Source organism: Carlito syrichta, unplaced genomic scaffold, assembly GCF_000164805.1.
Source record: "Carlito syrichta isolate Samal-C Ts95f unplaced genomic scaffold, Tarsius_syrichta-2.0.1 Scaffold273549, whole genome shotgun sequence".
In the NCBI taxonomy this organism is placed as follows: domain Eukaryota; kingdom Metazoa; phylum Chordata; class Mammalia; order Primates; family Tarsiidae; genus Carlito; species Carlito syrichta.
Genome location: NW_007217645.1, coordinates 35,460 through 57,233, shown reverse-complemented (window position 1 = coordinate 57,233; position 21,774 = coordinate 35,460). Strand labels below are relative to the sequence as shown.

Sequence of the window (21,774 nt, the reverse complement as noted above, 5' to 3'; positions counted from 1 at the left end):
AAGAGTACTTAAAAAATTTTATTAAACATTTTTTTGAATGCATGATTAGTGATTTCATCTAAGTAACAAAAAGCTGGGAAACCTATGGGGATGGTGTTTGAGCATTTAAATAATTTTATGTAAAATAGCATGTGACTTGGAAGCTTATATTGAACTTCATTCTACTGAAAGGACACTGATCATAATGTTGAACAGAACAGCAGTAGTTGGAAATTAATTATGGTGACATTTTAATTATATGTTATATGTAAATAGTATTAACATTAGCAATTTATTTGAAATCAAATAAATTCTTCTCTATTTGACAGGTAAAGTGTATGCAGTAGGTGGACATGATGGAAATGAACATTTAGGTAGCATGGAGATGTTTGATCCTCTCACTAATAAATGGATGATGAAGGCATCAATGAACACAAAGAGGTAGATCAGCATGGGCATTCTTTTGAACTGATGGTGGAAAATAAAGACAGTTTCCTAAAATTGAAAGGCTTTTTTTTCTTGTTTTCTATTTTAGAAACTTAAAATACCTTCTGAAACACATTTTGTTAAAGTGCCTATGGTAATAGTTTTTTAAGAATTAAAAATGCAATCATGTGGCGGGGCTTGGTGGCTCAGCCTGTAATCCCAGCACTTTGAGAGGCCGAGGCAAGTAGATTGTCTGAGCCTGCGGATTCGAGACCAGCCCGGGCAACTTGGCGAGACACTGTCTCTACAATAAATCAAAAAACTTAGCTGGGCATGGTAGTGCATGCCTGTAGTTCCGGCTACTTGGAAAGCTGAGGCGGAAGGATTGCCGGAGCCCAGCCGGTTGAGGCTGTGGTGGCCAACAGGCATGCCACTGCCCTCCAGCCTAGGTGACAGAGTGAGACTCTGACTCAAAAAAAAATGCAATCATATTTTAGAGTGCCATAATGGTGATCACAGTCTTATACCTGAGAACTGGTTTTGTAAAAACTTTGTTTTGAAATAATTTTAGCTCTTTCCAAGAAGTTACAAAAATAAAGTTGCTGTGTATTAGTGGTTCTCAATTGAAGATGGTTTTGCTCCTGTATGGGCCACTTGGCAGTGTCTGGAGACATTTTTGGTTGTCACAGCTTAGGAGTGGGCAAGTTGCTGCTGGTGTGTATTGGGAAGAAGTCAGGGATGCTGCTACAGATTTATTCAACTTTTGCCAATTTTCCCACATATTCTTATGCTTTCAGTTGATTTTTCTTATCTAATTATATCTGCTAATAATCAACTATAGATGAATGCTAGCAGAGATAGTAGACGTTTATGTCTTGTTCCTGATCTTAGCGGAAATGTTTCTAGTGTTTCTCTATTAAATAATATACTGAGTTTAGGACTAAGGCATGTATATTTTATTATGTTGAGAAAATATTCCTTAATTTCTGTTTTCTTCATTGATTTTTATCATGATGAGCATTAGTATTTTAAATTCTTATCTACAATAAATGGATCATGCAAAGGGGAGATTTTCAGTAACCTACTTAGTGCTCTAGCCTGTTCAACTTTTTTTTTTTTTTTTGAGTAGGAGTCTTACTCTGTCGCCCAGGCTGGAGTGCAGTGGCAGGCTTACAGCCACCGCAGCTTTGACCTGCTGGGCTCAAGTGATCCTTCTACCTCAGCCTACCAAGTAGCTGGAACTACAGGTGTGTGCCACCACGCCTGGCTAATTTTTTTTGATTTATCGTAGCGATGAGGTCTCCCCGAGTTGCCCAGTCTGATCTCGAACCCATGGACTCAGGTAATCCTCTCACCTCGGCCTCCCAAAGTGCTGGGATTATAGGTGTGAGCCACCACACCCGGCTAACGTTTTTTTTAATTTGTTTTAAGTACCAACTCTTTTTTTCCCTTTGTGTTTGTATATGTAATTTGTTCAGTCATTAATTGGAAACTATAGGTAAAAATCATCCAAATCATCCAAATTCCACAAACTAGAAATGTTGGAAATGTTAGCTGTTAACAGTTTTAGTATATGTCCTTTCATATACTCAAACAGATGCATATATTTGGTATTTTTTCCTATTAATTTTTTCATAAGACTTCACTTAATAGACACTACTCCTAATAGGCAAATCTGCTGTTCAACTTTTTTATTAATGACTTGAATTACATTTTTGGATGTCTTAAAGTAGAAGGATAATTAATATCCTGTAACCAAATCAGAATTCAGAAGACAGAATAGACCACATGTTCTCTTGGCAAAACCTAAAAATACTAAAATTAGAGTTAACATGGTATTAAATATTATTTTATTGATTAATTAATTAGAGTTATAGGTTAAAACCTGCTTTAAATATTTTAAATAATCAGTTATATCAGTACAACATGGTAGCAAATCGGGTTTATGATTATGTTTCATGTGGAGAAAAGTGCCTGAACCACTATGAAACAACTCTTTAAAAAAAGAAAGGAAAATGCAAATATAATACAATTGCGTACATTAAAAGAAGTGAAGCCTTTAGATCAAGGGAGTTTATAGTCATGCTATTCTTTATGCTGATCTCTCCATATCTAGCTGTGGTCTTGAGGTGGAATATGTAACATCATTTGGGGCATGAGAATAAAAGATTCTATCTTGATACATTTTAAGCAATCTATGCCCTGGGCATGGTGGCTCACACCTGTACCAGCACTTTGGGAGGCTGAGGCGAGAGGATTGGCTGAGCCCAGGGATTCGAGACCAGGCTGGGCTACTTGGAGAGACCTTGTCTCCACAATAAATTTTTTAAAAAATTAGCTGGGCATGGTTATGTGCACCTGTGGTCCCAGCTACTTGGAAGACTGAGGCGGAAGGATCTTCTGAGCATGGCAGGTTGAGGCTGCAGTAGCTGTGATTCTGCCATTGCACTCCAACCTGGAGGACAGAGTAAGATTCCAACCCCCCCAAAAAATTATTGTGGGTGGATGTTTTATAGTAAACATAACCTATTAGTACAGTAATTATGTTTATAATTTGAAAATAAGGTGTATAGCAGATGCACAAAATCTGATTGTTACAAATGTGAGAGTCCTAAGATGCATGTAAGAAAGGACTGTCAGGTGAGTAACACATCTGAAAACCATGTTACATAAAAAATACTTGAAGAGCTGTGATCTGGAGACAAAGGATTAAAGAAGTAAGTAGATATTGTAAGAGGTGTGTGTTGCTTTAGTAGGAAGGAAGGAATAAATATTTATAATTCAGTATAATAGCAATGGAGCATACTATAATTCCACCCAGTGACTAGAATTGTATATGTCAGAAAGATCACATATATTGTTCACCAAATGGAAGAGAAATGAGATTGCCTGTTATTTTTCTTTTTCATAAAAGTAATATAAATATATTATTTAATTGATTAATATAGTTATATTATTTAATTAATTAACATAATTATATAAAATAATATAATTCAGTAACTAGGGTGAAGATTTCAAAGACTGAGCTTAATAATTTATATAAAACTAGATACTAGAATAATTCTGCCCCTGGTACCGAGTAGAAATATAATGGAGGAAAAGAGAAAAGGGCTGAGTAAATGTTGAAAATACTGCTTAAGAATAGCTTTGCATAAAGAATAAAACTAGAAATTTATTATCTGCAGGGTTTTTTTTGTTTTTTGAGTGGGAGTCTTACTCTGTCACACAGCTGTAGTGCAGTGGCACACTCACAACCACCACAGCCTTGACCTGCTGTACTCAGGTGATCCTTCTGCCTCAGCCTTCCAAGTAGTTGGAAATGCAGGCACACGCCACCATGTCTGGCTAATTTTTTGATTTATTATAGAGATGAAGTCTCACCAAGTTGCCTGGCCTGGTCTTGAACCTGTGAACTCAGACAATCCTTTCAATCTCAGCCTCCAAGTGCTGGGATTATAGGCGTGAGTCACCACACCCGGCCTTGTTTTTGTTTTGAGTTGAAGTTTTACTCTGTTGCCCAGGCTAGAGTGCAGTGGCATGATCATGCCCTACTGCAGCCTTGACCTCCTGGGCTCAAGCCATCCTCTTGCTTCTGCCTCCCGAATAGCTGGGACTATAGGCACATGCCACCATGCTTGGCTAATTTTTTTGAGTTTTTGTAGACATGAGATCTTATTATGGTGCCTAAGTTCAGTTTTTTAAAAAGACACAAACAAACCAGACCTAACAAAATGGTACTTTGGATATTGTAGCTTGTATAGTTGGCAAACTGTAGCAACATTCTGTAAGAGTTAAAAATGATTTCTTATGAGGTCAGACATGGTGGCTCATACCTATAATCCCAGTACTTTGGAAGGCTAAGGTGAGATGATTGCTTGAGCCCAGGAGTTCAAGACCTGCCTAGGCAACATAGCGAGACCTCATCTCTACACAAAAATTTTAAAATAGCTGTTGTGATGGTGCATGCCTATAGTTCCAGCTACTCGGGAGGCTGAGAAGTAGGATTGCCTAAACCTAGTAGATCAAGGCTACAGTGTGCCGTGATCATGCCACTATACTCCATCCAGCCTTGGTGACAGAGTGGGACCCTGTCTCAGGCAAACAATTACCTCTCACTATCTACAAATGACATTTTAATACTTGAATAGGGCTTGATTTATACTATGTGATAATGACAAATAGCTTAAATTTCAGTGCATAGATTAAATTAGAGGAGAAAAATCTCAAAGTACATTTTTAATCTTTATGTCCTTGCTATTAAGTTGGTTTTTTGGCCAGGCATTGAATGAAACTTCTCTAGCAAAATAGAATTTGAGTTCTTTAATTTTTTTTTTTTTTTTTTTTGAGTTGGAGTATCACTCTGTCACCCAGACTGGAGTGCAGTGGCCGTTCCTGGCCACCGCAGCCTCGACCCGCTGGGCTCTGGCGATCCTTCCGCCTCAGCCTTCCAAGTAGCTGGAACTACAAGCATGTGCTATCACGTCCGGCTAATTTTTTTGATTTATTATATAGATGAGGTCTCGCTTGCCCAAGCAGGTCTCGTGCCCGCGGGCTCAGGCAATCCACTCACCTCGGCCTCCCAAAGTGCTGGGATTATAGGCCGAGCCACCGAGCCCAACCCTTTAATTCTTAAAAATATGCCCTGAGCATTTACAATAGCTATCCAACCGTGTTAAAAAAAAAAAAATAGTAGAATTACAGTTAGTGTGTCATAATTGCTTATTATTTGCTTATATTTTCTATTCTCCCAAATCATCTTTTCAGTGTGCATTTCAAGATAATTTTCTCATGTAAAATATCTAGTTTTCTTTATTTTTTTCTCCTGTAAAAAAATATTTTCACTAACATGAACACTGATGTTTGTTCAAGCTGTGGTTTTAAATGCCCACTGCAAGACATATCAAGTGGTGAAGAACCACTTTATTTTCTGCTACCAACAGTAAATAAGATAGCCAAAGCTCCTGCCTTATTGTAGCTCATATTCTAGAAGAGAAGGTACAAATACAAGATATGGGTATAAGCACAATAATGTCAGCACAGGGTAAGTAAAGGGTGCTTTGGGAAGTGGAGAAGATCTTGATGAAGCCCCCATTAATTTAAAAACTGAAGCAGTCATAGGATTAAACTTGGTTATGTGATTGTAGCTGGGGTTAGAGTGGGGTGGAGAGAGTTGAAGAGCCTCCAGAAACCTGGAAGTGTGAAAGAGCAGAGAGCATGGAAGAAATCCAGCACGGTTGACAGACCAAGAGAAAGAGTGTCTTGAAATAAGGCAGAGTAGCAACGGAGGAGGGCCCTGCAAGTTTGCAGGCCCTGGGTGTTTGTGTGGTGAACTTTGAATTAAATATACATTTACTATATTTATGTGTTAAATATAGATTATATGTAATGTACTTAACATACATTATATGTTTTTATTTAAATAGGGGAATTATAGGATCAGGTTTATCTTTTTGAAGGTCTTCTGCATACAAGATGGAGGAGGAATTTGTGGATGACGAGAGTGAAAACAGTCTAACAAACCAAAAAGTAACAGTTTAGTCAAGAAATAATGGGGGCTTGGACTAAAGCAGTAAGAATTGAGGTAGAGAAGAGAGGACATATTGGAACGCAGGCTCAGAGGTGTGCAGTCAGCACAACTCTGTGATCATTAGATACAGGAGGTAGCAAGAACAGTAAGGTGAAAGCAAGGATGATTCTTTCCTTCTGGCGTAAGCAACTGGATGGGTAATGGTGTGACTTTCTGTATTAAGAAAAACAAGATGATGGACAGGATAAAATTTTTGTTTGTCTTGGAATGGGGCTGTATTAATTTTCTCTTGCTATATAACAAATTGCCAAGAATTTAGCAGCCTAAAATAGCACCCTTTTATTAACTCACAGTTCAGAAATCCTGCAGGTTTGCTGGATTTTTTACTTGGGGTCTCACCTGAGATGAGTAAAAATGTTGGGTTAGGCGCTCTTCTGGAGGTGCTGGGGAAGAAGCCACTGCTAAGTTACTGATAGAGTTCCTTTTCTTGTGGTCATAGGCCTGCATTACTCACTTTTATTGGTTGTTGCCTAGAAGTCACCTCAAGTCCTTTCCACACCTTCCCCTCCATTTTCAAATAAGCACCAGCTATGAGGCCCACCAAGGTCATCTCCCTTTTGCCATGCAGTATAGCCTGATCATGGGTATAACACCAGGAGACGACTGACAAGGGTAGAGGGGTCATTTTACAGTTTGGTCTCCACAAAAAGGTGGGTGGTGAGTTCCATTTCAGATTAAAATTAAGACTGAAGAGCTAGTGAGACAGATTTGAGGAAGAAATTGGATAGATATCGGAAAATATACACGGGGTGCCAAAAATGTATATACATTTTAAGTATGTTTGCTCAAAAGATGACGTAATCAAATGAATCCTAGCATCACCATGCAACAGGCAAGACAAAGAAAATGACGGAAGCATGGTATGAGACAATGTCATACTACACATTGCTACTGTCATTCAATTCAACTTTCACATCTCTTAAAATGTGTTTACGTTTTTTTGGCACCCCCATATTTGAGTTATCACAGATTTTTGGAACAATGAGGTTGCTTAGAGAGCGTATAAAGTGAGAAGAGGCCTTAGGACTTTATAATTTAATGATGGAGTAAGGCATTCACTGATAAAGGAAGCTGAAAAGCACTGGCCAGAGAAGTGGAGGGAATTTAAGTATGTGATGTCTTGACAATTAAGAGAGTAGAGTTTTGACGAGTAGAAAACCATCATGTCATCTGTTTCTGTGGTTTGTGAGGGAGGGAGAGTTATTATTAGGCATACTTACATGACTCCTGCCCAGATCTATCATCCTTATGTTCTAGAGAGCACTTGTGCTTGTTCACACACACCTGAAAAATTTTATAACCACAGTATTTGGTAAGTCAAGAGCAAAGAGGTTAAGGAAACTGAAAATGAATGATAATATTATCCTTAAGTATCCTTTCCTAGGATACTCTCTGATAAATTTAGAATTAGAATCTCAGCAGAACAGCTGAGTTCTCCAGTAATAGTAATAGCTAATAAGCTTTACCTATATCTTTATGTCCTCTGTGTCTCAGGTGAGAAGCAAGGTAGTAGAGGTTTATAAAGTGCACTACTTGTCATCCAAGTTCATGACAAATGGTAGTATTATAATAGTTCAACTTTTGAATGCTATGAAATGTTTTTATAACCACCTGCATCATCAACCACACAGCACCATCTCTCCCTGAGAATAAAAACCAACTACACTCTCTTTGGCTCCGAGACCTGCTTCCCACCACATTTTGCTATCGAAACTCTCAGTGTTTCCATAGAGACCATGTGTTTTTGTTCACCCAGGCCCGATGTCTCTTCTCTCATTTATAGGCATAAAATACACTGTCTGTCAGCCTCCCCTTCCTTCCCATCTTTTTGTTACATTGGTGTAAAAAAATGTAAAACAAAATTTTATGAAATACCTGTGGTGTGTGAAAGAGAAGAAAAACTGGAAATCTGATTCCATGTGTGTTTGGGAGTTGCTTGGGTTGGGCTTAGGAACAGGGACAGCTCTGGGAGGAAAGGAGGCCCTCGGCTTCGTCCCGCAGACTCCCCCGTCCCACGGAGACCACGTATGGGGGTGGGGGACCTGCCGACTGTCCTGCTCTTCTGACAGGTACTTTTCTGTCAATTTTTGTGGAGTGCAGAAGGAGTTTTTTGTTTTATTTTGTAAACCTTTAAAAAATTTGCAGCTCATACTTGAGCCTCCATACTTAAAAATAGAAAAAAATTCAATAAAAAGAAACTGGGATGCCCCCCCACAAAAAAATAATAAAAATTGAGGGTTTTTTTTTCTGGTCATTTTTAAATAAATTATCTTTTAACATGGGCTAGGTCTCTTTCTTTTAAGGAGGAGAAGTGTCAGCCCCTCAGAAATAAAGCAATGTGATACAAAGCTTGCAGTATAAAATGTCATGTTCTTTTGTGTGGGATAATGAAGCCCTAGCAGCAAAACAAGCCCTGCAGTGACTGGATTTGTAAATGATACCAGCTTCTGACCTCCCCAGCAGGACATGTGCCAGCTTACCAGCCTCTCAGTTATGTAGCTGTGCTTTGGACTGATAGAATATGTGGTACCCCTTTACACTACTGTGTTGGATTTTCTTGTTTTGAGTTTAAAGTAGCCTGTGTAGACCATGTACTGTACATGTACTTACTTATGGGGTGCTGTCCATATAGAGTTGTAGCCATCTCTTCAGAAATCTAGATAAGTCTAGAAATAATGGAAACAAGCTATATGATTTGCAGGTTCACATGATAAATGACTTGGATTAACACAGTTTTGTGGGGTTTTTTTGCAGCTCTTTTCTTGGCAACAAACTCAGATGTTAAAGTGTATTTCCTTTCATTTGCAGGCGAGGAATTGCCTTGGCCTCCTTAGGAGGCCCCATTTACGCAATTGGAGGGTTAGATGACAATACTTGCTTCAATGACGTGGAGAGATATGACATAGAATCTGATCAGTGGAGTACGGTGGCACCAATGAACACGCCCCGTGGCGGAGTTGGCTCTGTGGCTCTAGTGGTAAGTTGTGTAACAAGTTGCCAATTGGTTGCATTTCATCATACCCATAACCACATAAGGAAAGTCCAGTGTAGCTGCCACCAGTATGAAGAAACTTTTTATATACTGTGTTGTTTCATAAAATACTGCTTTCTAATTGTACATTCTTTCCCGCCATTAGAACAATATATAAATAAATTCAGAATTGAACGTCATGTGCTTGTTTGTCTCTCTTCTTTTAGAACCACGTCTATGCAGTGGGTGGCAATGATGGAGTGGCTTCCTTATCTAGTGTGGAGAGGTATGATCCACATCTGGACAAGTGGATAGAAGTTAAAGAAATGGGTCAGCGAAGAGCAGGCAATGGAGTCAGTGAGCTTCATGGCTGCTTATACGTTGTTGGTGAGTGGATGGTATTTTTCCAGTTTAACGTATTGAAATATACGATGACAAGTATTATATAGTGACACAGTAACAAAAATTGTATTGCATTTAGTCTTAAGCGAAATCAGTTCTAAGGTGTACTTTTTAGTTCTTTTTTTATAACCTTTTAAAAGTTCTGTTTATAATTGATGCATAATAATTGTACATGTTCGTGGGGTACAGTTTGATGCTTTTGGATTCTTAAGGTTGATATTCACACCATTTATTCATCTTTCATGTTTAAAACTAATATGGGGGGGAGCACATAACATCAGTAAGGGTACCTGATCTCAAACCAGGCAAAGTGGGGACCAAAGGGAAGTCCGAACTTTACCTGTATGATGACCACGTGTACACCTAATTCTGAATTGTATCCCACATCTTTGAAATAGAAAAGGAAAGCATTTTCATACATAAGAAAGAAAAAGAAAAGTAATCCATCCTCATTTTTCTATCAGTAACAAATTTATTTAAAGTAGGGGATTACAATTGAATAAGGTATATGTTTTTAAACATAAGGACACAAATTGAAGGTGCTTGGCTAAAGTAAATCTTAAAAGGTCTAAGACTCGTTTTTCACAACTTCATTTCAGTAGAAATTATGTTGAATACTTTAAGTAAACCAGTCAGTATTTTAAACAAGTAAAGCCTATGTCAATCTTTTTATTGCTTTTTTACTTACTGAATTGCAGAGTTGGAAGTAACATTAGGTCAGTGCTTTCTAAAACTTTAATGTGCATATGACTAATCTGGAGATCTTGTTGTATTGTAAAAGAGGGGCCCAGATACTGTGTTTCAGTCAGTTCTCCAGTGACGCCAGTGCAGTTTCAGGTCCACATAATACATTTTCAGTAGCCAGGCTTTACATGATGGTGAAGTAGGAATATCTTTCAGCATCATTTTAGGAAATAGAGATGACACATGAAACATCTCAGACTGTGTCTGACATTTTGTAGTTACCTAATAAATGAATAGCTGTATATGATTAGTGATACTTTCCTTTACAGGGAAAGAGATGAGCTCAGAGAGGTTGTCACTAGCATATGTATGTTTACTTATACACATTAATGTCAATTGTTGGTATTATATAACTTACAGTACTTGAGAAGAGAGTAGGATATCATCAGTGTTTAATACCTGCAAGTAGCAGAAGTGGTGCTGCATCTTTCAAATGTCCTCCATGTGTATTAAAATGGGAAATAACTTAACGGCCCCTGGACCTTGCCTGATTATCACAGCAGCCCTGCAAGGCAGTCGAGAGACTCAGAGACTGAATTTACCCTTGCAGAAAGAGTTCGTGCATGAATAAGTGATAGCGCCAGAATCTGAACTTGGTCTGTGTGACTCCAGAGTTCTCACAGTCCACCTCTGACAGTCCCTGTCTGCCGTAGGCACTGACACGTGTTATGTATCAGCAGGAGTATCACTGTTCTGTTCCTTGTTACGTCTTCTGGACCCTTATAGTTAGAACAGACATGGTAAAAACAGGAGTGACTCAAGTTGGACATAGAAAACCCCTGGGCATTCAGTTCCTCCTTAAAACAGGTACAGCTGATCTGAATACGAAAAATTGGAAGGTGTTGGCATGTCTGACAATCTAATTGCAGTTTGTTTTTTCTCTTCCTCTGCTTTGAATCCCTCACTATTATAAATTTATATGCATTATCTAGGGAAATAAAGGGAACCAGTGAAAAAGACTGTGAAAAATATAACTATTAAAAACTTTATTACATGAGCAATAATTAAAACCAAGCCCTTTATTATAATGAAAAAAATGTTTTATATCTTGTTTGTGGTGGTGATGAGTCTACTGTGTACATTTATACATTCAAAATTCATAAAATTATGTACATAAAATTGGTGAATTTTATTTTAGTTAAATTGATTTAATAAAGTTAAAGCCATTAGAGAATTTTACTTTATTTTTTTAATTGACCTTGTTTTTAAATAGACTGATCATAATATCAACACTTTCAGTTCTCTGTAAAGTAAGCCATCACCAAAGAGAGCTGTTATTCATTTAAATTTAGAGGGAGCTCAAAAGAGGCACACTTATTTTTAATGGAAAGAGTACTGTTAAAATATCTTTATGTAACCGGGCTTGGTGGCTCAGCCTGTAATCCCGCGCTTTGGGAGGCCGAAGTGAGTGGATTGCCTGAGCCCGTGGGTTCGAGACCCGCCTGGGCAATTTGGTGAGACCTCATCTCTACAATAAATCAAAAAAACTAGTCGGGTGTGGTAGCGTGCACCTGTAGTTCCAGCTACTCGGAAGGCTGAGGCGGAAGGATCACCGGGGCCCAGCAGGTTGAGGCTGCAGTGACCGGGAGCAGCCACTGCACTCCAGTCTGGGCGACAGAGTGAGACTCCAACTCAAAATAAATAAATAAATACATACATACATAAATAAAATATCTATATGTAACCCTCAGGCATAAATTAAGTACATTGCTAGAATGATCTATAGAAAGGACTGTCTTCATCTAGAATTTATAACAGGAAGATGTGAGAATTCAGTCTAACCAGATTCCTGTAATTATGGTGGCAATTATGGTACTAAGGGGTAACAATTAGAAAATGTTCACGCGTATCTAAATGAATCATATGAGTTAATATAGTTTATTCCCTTCTCAAGCCTTCTTACTGTTCAAAGTCTAACACACACTCAGAGAAAGAATCTCACTATTGCTTTGCTTGTCCCTAGGAGGCCAAGGGCACATTTTTATGAATGCTTGTGCTTTTTTTTCTTTTTTCCTAAATTATCTGCTTAGACACAGGAACTCATTTTTCCCATGATAAATTTTTAAAATCCAAGTATGAATGTCACTTAAGTTGAATTGCAGACAGTGTCTACTGTGATTGGTATTGGTGGTGGGGTAGGTGCTAGGATGATTTCTTTTTCTAATTTTCTCTAAATCATTCTAAAATGGTTTTAAAAGATTGGGTTATAAAAGCTATTGAATTGAGACTTGGTAGTTAATTTTTACTAAATGTAATGCTATTTAAAAATTTTTTTTTTACAAAGGTGGTTTTGATGATAACTCTCCTCTGAGTTCCGTTGAGCGGTACGACCCTCGGAGCAACAAGTGGGATTATGTGGCAGCACTTACTACTCCCAGGGGTGGTGTGGGGATCGCAACAGTGATGGGCAAGATCTTTGCGGTTGGTGGTCACAATGGCAACGCATACTTAAACACAGTAGAGGCGTTCGACCCAGTGCTGAATAGGTAATTTCCATGTCTCCTCTATGCCTTGTGGTGTCTTCCAATAGCAGAGTATCCCAGAGTGTTAAAATACTGCTAGTTATAGCCGGGCTTCATGGCTCAGTCTGTAATCCCGCGCCTTTGGGAGGCTGAGGTCAGTGGATTGCCTGAGCTTGTGGGTTCGAGACCTGCCTGGGCAACTTGGCGAGACCTCATCTCTACAATAAATCAAAAATTAGCCGGGCGTGATAGCGTGCATCTGTAGTTCCAGCTACTCTGAAGGCTGAGACAGAAGGATCGCTGGAGCCCAGCAGGTCGAGGCTGCAGTGGCCGGGAGCGTGCTACTGCACTCTAGTCGGGGAGACAGAGTGAGACTCTAACTCAAGAAAAATAAATAAATAAAAATAATTTTTTAAAAAAAGGCTGGGCACAGTGACTTAGCCTGTAATACTAGCACTTTGGGAGGCCGAGGCAAGAGGATTGCCTGAGCCTGGGGGTTCAAGGTCAGCCTGGGCAACCTCATGAGACCTCTTCTCTACAATAAATCACAAAAAAACTAGCTGGGCATGGTGCCATGTATGTGTAGTTCCAGCTACTTGGAAGGCTGAGGTGGAAGGATCGTCTAAGCCCAGAAGGTCAAGGCTGCAGTGGCCATGAGCGTGCCACTGCACTCCTGCCTGGATAAAAAGAATGAGACTCCAACTCAAAAAAAATAAAAATACTGCTAGTTGTGGTTGTTAATACTAACCTGTGGGATATCTTGTCTCTCTCTGGAAGCTTGCTATCCTTCAAAACCAGTGCCACAGTAGGGAGTTTTTGTCTTTGGTTGGTATTTTGAGTAAAGTAAACTAGGCTTTGTTTTCAGATAACATTCTTTCTTCTCTGTCTTTTCAGGTGGGAGCTTGTTGGATCCGTGTCTCACTGCAGAGCTGGAGCAGGTGTAGCCGTGTGTGCCTGTTTAACTAGCCAAATTCGAGATGTGGGTCATGGATCCAGTAATGTGGTTGACTGCATGTGATTTGAGTTTCAGTTACCGACAATTTGGTCATATCTGAAAGGCAAGAAGGAAAATCAAGATTTCGATTTGACCACCTTTGAACAATTTTAGCTACAAGTAGAGTCTTACTTAATGTTAACTGTTGTGACTAAGTACAATTTTTGGAATGATAGCTAAAGAATTGTTAGTAATGTTAAATTTGATACCTGCTGCTTTAGCAAATAATGGAGGAAGGAAGGAAGGCAGTTTATCTTAAAACCATACCTGCTCTGTGAAATGTTTAAAGTAGTGCCAAATCTTGAAATCTCTCTCTGTCTCTTTTTTTAATTTGGATGAGTATTACCAAAGTTTGTTGAGTATCACCTTTTCTTTTTGCCTAGGGGTGTCAACCTCAGGCAGTGGATTTTTCATATAGGAGATGTTAAAACCTATTCATCAACCCGAGGACACAGAGACTAGCTCCTTTGGAAGATCATTTCTACTTGGTGCTGATGAATTTATGCCTTGCTTTTTTTCTAGGTGATTTTTCAACTTCTTGTATATTTACAGAAGTAGAAGAAATGTTTTATCTTTTTTGAGTGCCACTTGGCTGCACTTTCAGAAGCTTCTAGGAGTGCGTAAGCCTTTAATTTCAGTTGAAATTGCCAGGATACCAAAAGATCCAGCAGTGCTGACTTCATCTAGATGAGTCTGCAGTAACATTTTTTTCATCTCATGCAAAAAGAATTTGTTGTGTAATAAGCAAAAATTAAACCAGAGGAAAAATTAGGGAAGGTTTTGAATCTGATGTTATCTGGTGCCCATTTGAGAGATCTTAGGAAGGAATGATGTAGATTGCAAGACACTCTAATGTAGACGATCTAAAAAATCTTTAACTCTCTTCTTTAATTTAATCATTTGATTTTGAACCCAGGATTTATTATCTTTCTGTTTTGCTATTTGCCACCATCCTGGTTTTTATTTATTATTATTTTATTTATTATCAGGAAATGAATGCATTTTTACAAAAACTCTTTATAGTTTATTGATGAATTCAAGCCCATCACTAACCACTAAAAAGGTATTATTGGTAAAAACAGAAAGATTGACATTTCTGTTTTTCTCATATTTCATCCTCTTCAGTGTATTTGTTGAAATTTTATTGAAAGCATTTCTGTTTTGTTTTGCTTTTAAAATATTTCTACATATGAATTTGAAGTCAGGATATTGATGCACCTACTGATTTAACACCTCTCTGAGGTTTTAACTAGCATTATAAAATGACCTATTCATTATACATATGTTCTTATAAATATTTATTAAGAACATTAAAATTTGCTGTTTTGTATTTGCAGTGAGGTTTGGCTCTTCTCTTCCAGCCCTCCCTAAAAATCTGGTCGTGCCTTGGAATTTATTGTAGTTCTCTGCTGTTCAGTTATCTGGTTTATAAGGAAGCTGGGCAGTGAAAAACACTTTCTTCATCCATCCAGTCCTGAAATTCATTGACTAATAGCTTATATGGTCCCATTAAATAAAATTCTGGGCCTGGCAGTACAGTAGGGTGGAAAGCCACATTACAAAAGCCAATACCTATTGCGTATCTCAAATCAAAAAGAGAAAAAAAATTAAGAGAGGTCAGGCTGGTGGACAAAAGTCTTTCAAGAAGCAGATTTAAAAGTTCCCAAATAATGCTATTTTTTCTAGTATCACCTGTGGGCAAGTGTGTAAGTCATTGATGGATCTGAAACAATGTTCTCCTGTACAACTGCAACCATATTTCAGTAAACTTCAGAAGCACTTACTGGTCTGGCTACAGCTGGCTGAGGCAAAGAATAAGTCTCAAAATGAGTCTTCAATTGTCTGTTTCTTATGTCTTATGGCATTCTTGTATTATAGTGCTTGTTTAGCTATGGCTACTAGTATGTTTGTTATATTTATTTTCAGGATGAGGATCTTATTGTTTCCTGAGATTATTTAAAATGTTTTTTTCCTTAACATATTTCTGACTTTGTTATATGTGTAGCATTTAGGGGCATGGGTTGGGACATTTTCATTTCTGGGTTTTACTATACAGTGGTCACCTAGCATAGTAAGTTGGTACGCTGCCCGCCCATAAAATATGAAATACTCAAAAGGGAAGTCAACTGAAGCAAAGGGAATGTGTGTCTGTCTATTATCTTATGTATGGACAGTCAGAAGCCTAGCCTTGAAGGACCTGAGAGCAGTATGGAAAGATACATAGCAGAATCACTATGGACAAAAACACGTTCTTTGAGATATGAAATGAGTCTCAGGCTGAAGGAATCATGCAACTGAAAGATGATTATATTCACAGGAATGAAGAGATAAAATATTCAAATGTTCAAAGAAGATGTCTATTGTGAGGCCTGTCACTTGAACCGCAGATGTTCACAGCGCCTACCAAAAAGTGATATAGAGCTAAAATATTGAAATGGTAAATGGACAAAAGAGTGAAAATTTGTGTATATTTCTTTAAGAAATATTTCTAAGTGCTTTTGTGTGATTCATTTAGTCATTTAAATCTTGCTTTACTATATTGCACTGCCACTTTAAAAACAAGTTACTTGACATTGTTTTTGACTAATTTCACTATATTATGTAATTGATTATTTCTAAAATGTTTGATTTTATTTCTAAAATGTTTGAATACACTTCATACTCCCTTTAAGGAGTATTCATTCTCTTAATTCCCAAATGGACTTTGAACTTACAATACCATTAAACGCCTAGATAAAGGATTGCTGAAATTGCATAAACTATTCTTGCAAATGATGAACTTGAGAATTTTCTTTGCTTTTTTCCCCATGCCTTGTATGATAAGGAGAGAATGCATTCAGAATCTAATTCATGTTTTATCAGTTAAGAATGTTTCTGTAGTTTCTTTACCAGAAATTATTATTGGGGTGTCATTGGTTATGTCTCTTTCTCCATGTGAAATTACAAGTGGCAATAAAACTTCTCTATAATATTTTCTTAAAACCGTTCTTGAGTTTGTGTTATAATACTCCAGCAAATCAAAATTATAAATGATCCTGATCCTATTTACTACAAACTACTAATATCAGAGAGTTGGGGTCACATCCATGCTATTTATTAATTAAAATACATTGCATGTATCTGCTAATAATAAGAACTTTTTTCTATAAGTTCTGTGTAACTTTGTTCCTCTTTATTTGATTTATTTTTTCTTTTTCTTTTTTTTAAATTGCAGTCTCAGTGACCAGGCTGGAATGTAATGTCACGATCTTGGCTCACTGCAGCCTCAAACTCTTAGGCTCAGGTGATGCTCTCATGTCAGCCTCCCTTGTAGCTGGAGCTACAGGCACACACCACCATGCCTGGCCGATTTTTATCATTTTTTGTAGAGATGAGACCTCACTGTGTTGCCTAGGCTGGTCTCAAACTCCTGGCCTCAAGCGATCCTCCTGCCTCAGCCTCCTAAAGAGCTGGGATTACAGGCATTAGCCACTGTGCCCAGCCCTCATTATTTGATTTCAATTATGGAATCTATCAAAACTGTGTAATTGTTCATTCTCCATTCCTGAAATAAAAAATTGATTTAGTAGGTTGCCTGCATATTTTTCTCCTTATATCAAGGGTCTTTAACTGAAAATTTTAGAAAGTTTTTTGTTTCTAATCTTAAGCAATGGTCTCTTCAGTAATTTCAGACTTGTACTATATAGAAAGTACAAGTAGCAACCTCGTGAACTTGTAGCTTTTTTTGAAAGCAATGCTGCCATTGCTAAAAACTTTTGTAAAACTAATCTTTGAAAATAGCCTAAAGAGTTTATTTGTAAGCTACTCAAAAGACTTAGTCTCACCATAGTCATATGTTAATTTTGACCAGAATCTTAACTGATTATGGAGCCGTGCATTTTATTCATCAGACATGATTCAAAATGTGTTATGGCTATTATCATTGGGGTGTCAAAGAATCCAGGTTTTCCTCCTCTGGTAAAAATGTTTTCGCAAGCCGGGTTCAGTGGCTCAGCCTGTAATCCCGCGCTTTGGGAGGCTGAGGTAAGTGAGTTGCCTGAGCCCGCGGGTTCGAGACCCGCCTGGGCAATTTATGGTTAGACCTCATCTCCACAATAAATCAAAAAAATTAGCTGGGCGTAGTAGCGCGCGCCTGTAGTTCCAGCTACTTGGAAGGCTGAGGCAGAAGGATCTGCCGGAACCACCAGCTCAAGGCTGCGGTGGCCGGGAGCAGCCACTGCACTCCAGTCTGGGCGACAGAGTGAGACTCCAACTCAAAAAAAAAAAAAAAAAATGTTTTCGCAGGTAAACATTTGCTATGAAAGAGTTAAATTCACCCTGAGCAGCCAGGGGGCCGGGATGGGATCGTCAGGGCCGGGCTAGGAAGGAAGGGGGTCAGACCTCATCAACAGGGGTGCCTACATAATGAACATTTGTATACCTAACCCCACATCTTTAAAATATAAAAATAAAAACAGTGTACAGCCTCTTGGATGGGCAACCTTACTTGCATGCAACAATTCTGGTTTGTTTTTTGATGCTGTTTTCGACTTGTTATCTTAGTGGTTGAAGCTAAATTCAGTCTATCTGAGCAAACTCTAGAGTAAGAGAATTCCTAAATTTGACAAAGTCATAGGGAATTTTAACTGATTTTTAAAATGTGTCAGCTTTACCAGTCACTTTATAACAACACTTTTTATCTTTTTTTTTTTTTAAGTTGGAGCCTCCACTACTGGGTCCAGGCAGTCCTTCCACCTCAGTCTTCCAAGTAGCTGGAACTACAGCACATGCCACTATGCCTTGCTAATTTTTTGATTTATTGTAGAGATGAGGTCTTACCAAGTTGCCCAGGCTGGTCTTGAACCCCCGGGCTCAGGCAGTCCTCTCACCTTGGCCTCCCAAAGTGCTGGGATTATAGGTGTGAGCCACTGCACCCGGCCACACTTTTTATCTTTATAATAGTTCTGCATTTTACAATTTAAAAAGTAGTTCTAAGACAGTAACTAGTTCAAGATCCACAACTAAACCAGCGGTTGACCAATATTCTTTGTAACTAAAAACAAACAAAAGTCAATGGTTTCATTTATACCAGCTAAACTTCTGCTATTATAAGGTAACATAGTGCACACACTTTTAAGAAAAGATGACTTCCTCTTTCATGGTCTCTTCTAAGCAGAATAAAAGTATTTCTGATCACTACATTTCTATATGTAATATTTGATACATATATAAAGTATATGCAACTTGGAAGTTATAAAGGATAATAATAAAACAGCTCTGTACCCACCCACTAATTAAGCACAAGGAGATTTCTGGTAGTATCACCCTACCTTTGTGTTCCTTCTCAAATCCATTCCCCAGCTTGCTCTTCAGAGGTAACCACTGTCTTGAATCTGTTGTTTCTTTGCCCTTTTTTTCCTTTATCCACGTGTCCCCAAGCCACGTATCGTTTACTTTTGTTTGTGAGCTTTATAACAAATAACATCATATGGTATGGAATCTTCCATAATTTGATGCTTTTGTTCAACAGGTCTGTTTTTACAATTCATGTTGTTGAGTACAGTTTTTCCTTTTTTTTTTTTTATGCATTTACAAGCAGTACTAAAGTGAATGCTTGTATACAGTTTCTTGGTGCTCGTGTCCAAGAGTTTCTTTGCAGTGTACACCCAGAACAGAGTTGGTGGTTAGTAAGTTAGGTACCTGATCAGCTTTGTAACGGTTTTATGGTTAAAGCCAAGTTGTTTTCCAAAGTGGTTGTGCCTGTGTTGGTGATACAGTGGTGAATAGCTGCCTTCCAGAATGGTTGTGCCAGTTTATAATATGGTTTCTCATTCACTTGCTATGGTAAGACCTAATTCTTACCAGTCTGGCTAATGTACAGTGCTATTTTATTGTGGCTTTAGTTTGCATTGTCCTGATTATTAGTAAGTTGAGTACATTTTCCTGTTTATTAGTTATTTTTGTTTCTTTTGTTCATTTTTCCTCTTATTTAAGAGTTCTTCATAACATCCCAGATGTTAGTCTTTTATTTGTTTTATTTTTTTGAGTCGGAGTCTCACTCTGTCACCCAGACTGGAGTGCAGTGGCGTGCTCATGGCCACCAGAGCCTCGACCTGCTGGGCTCAGGTGATCCTTCCACTCAGCCTTTCAAGTAGCTGGAACTACAGGTGCATACCATCATGCCCGACTAAGTTTTTGATTTATTGTAGAGACAAGGTCTCACCAAGGTGCCCAGGCTGGTCTCGAACCTCTGGACTCAGATAGTCCTCTCGCCTTAGCCTCTCAAAGTGCTGATATTACAGGCTTGGGCCACTGCGCCCAGCCAATACGCTTTATTTTTTAAAATACCGTTATTTTCTTGATCTCACAAGTTTTATATGTAGTATTTTCATTAATGTCCACTTCTAAATATTTTTTAAATGCTCATTACAGGTTTTTTGTGGCTCATGTATTTATATTTTGAAATTACCAAGTGGGCTGGATGTAGTGGCTCAAGCCCGTAATCCCAGCACTTTGGGAGGCCGAGGCGAGAGGATTGCTTGAGCCCAAGAGTTCCGAGACCAGCCTGGGTAACATAGACCTTGTTGCTACAAGAGATTAGCCAGGTGTGATGGCTTGGTACTTGGTAGGCTGAGGCAGAAGGATCACCTGAGAGCCCAGGAGGTTGAGGCTGCAATGAGCCATGATTGCACCACCGCCCTCCAGCCTGGGTGACGGAGTGACACCCTGACTTAAATAAATAAAATTACCATTTTATATAAATTTTTACTTTTATTTGGTCAGTATGATTCCACTTGTTGGAGATGTATTGAGACTTACTTTATGGCCTGTTATGTAAATTTTGTATTGTTTATGTGTTGGAAAGCATGACTTTAGTGTTTCAGTGCAGTTTCTGAGTTTGTACATTATATCAAATTGTGTTGTGCAAGTATTTTATAATTTGCCGGTTTTTTTCTTCTGGCTGTTTGATCTATCAATAGAAGGGAATGTATTAAAATTTCACTGTATAATTAGTTTTCAGTGTGTCGAGGTTTTTTGGTTGTGTGCTAATTTTAAAAAAAGAGAAGAACGTTTTATTTTTCGAGTAGTGTATTTTTTTTTTTTGAGTTGGAGTCTCACTTGGTTGCCCAGACTGGAGTGCAGTGGCCGCTCCCAGCCACCGCAGCCTCGACTTGCTGGGCTTCGGCGATCCTTCCACCTCAGCCTTCCGAGTAGCCGGGATTACAGGCGTGCGCTACCACGCCCAGCTGATTTTTTGATTTATTGTAGAGACGAGGTCTCGCCAAGTTGCACAGGTGGGTCTTGAACCGTGGGTTCAGGCAATCCACTCACTTCAGCCTCCCAAAGGCGCGGGATTACAGGCTGAGCCACCAAGCCCGGCTTCAAGTAGTGTATTTTAAGGTGTTCGTTTTCAGTTCTGTCCCCAAGGGCTTTATCCTGGGAGGGAGCTTTTGCTGTTAGTGTTGTGAACAGAATTACCCAGGCCTTCCAGACCCTTCCTCAGATTCCTGGCTCTCATCTGCCCTTGGAGAAGGCAGAGTCCCGTCGGCTGCAGCTGGTGTCCTTGAGCAGATTCTCTGAGTTTCTCAGCGTGTACCTCTGACTCTTCTGTGACTCACGTTCCCAGTTGCTCTGCCCCTGCTCAGTTGCTGAAACTACCCAGGATTATAGGTGCTCCAGTCTGGGGGTTCCTGGGATACTCCGACAGACGCCTGGTTTGGGTAGGACACTGTGCGTTGGGTTTTAATGTTGTCTCCTCCTTGCTCCTGCTTTTTGGGGCGGGGGAAGAGATGAAGGGAATTCTGAGATTTTGCCAAGACGGCAACTGTCATTCCAGATCCTTGTCTTTTCTTTTCTTTTTTGAGACAAGGTCTGGCCTGTCACCCAGGCTGGAGTGCAGTGGTGAAATAATAGCCACTGCAGCTTCAACCTCACCTCCCTAGTAGCTGGGACTACAGGCATGCACCACCACACCTGGCTAACGCCTTTTCTTTTCATGAAAATGTGTTTCCCTTTCTCTATTCCCTTTTACTTTTTAGTGGTTAACCTAAGCTTTCAGTGTGCATTTAACAGTCTAAAACTAACCAGTACACTCAGCGCCTCCCTGAACACTGAGAGGGTCTCAGAGCACTTCAGCCACCTCTCTTCTATCCTTGCTGTCCAGTATTTTAGTTGTTTCCAGCCCACACTTAAACACTATGATTAAGTGTGTGTTTGGTTGACCTCAGTG

The 21,774-nt window shown here is 38.9% G+C and overlaps 1 protein-coding gene across 3 annotated transcripts in view; it reads left to right on the top strand.

The window, feature by feature from the left end:
* Nucleotides 1-14,105, top strand: part of KLHL8 (kelch like family member 8) — a 36,942-nt gene extending 22,837 nt beyond the window's left edge. For all 3 annotated transcript variants that reach the window (XM_008052353.1, XM_021709686.1, XM_021709685.1), the window contains 5 exons: nt 309-420; nt 8,801-8,969; nt 9,191-9,350; nt 12,394-12,595; nt 13,466-14,105. In XM_008052353.1, coding sequence (XP_008050544.1) covers nt 309-420; nt 8,801-8,969; nt 9,191-9,350; nt 12,394-12,595; nt 13,466-13,589 — 767 coding nt within the window. In that variant the 3' untranslated portion in view covers nt 13,590-14,105. The remainder of the gene's footprint in view (nt 1-308; nt 421-8,800; nt 8,970-9,190; nt 9,351-12,393; nt 12,596-13,465) is intronic.
* The last annotated feature ends 7,669 nt before the right edge of the window (nt 14,106-21,774 follow it).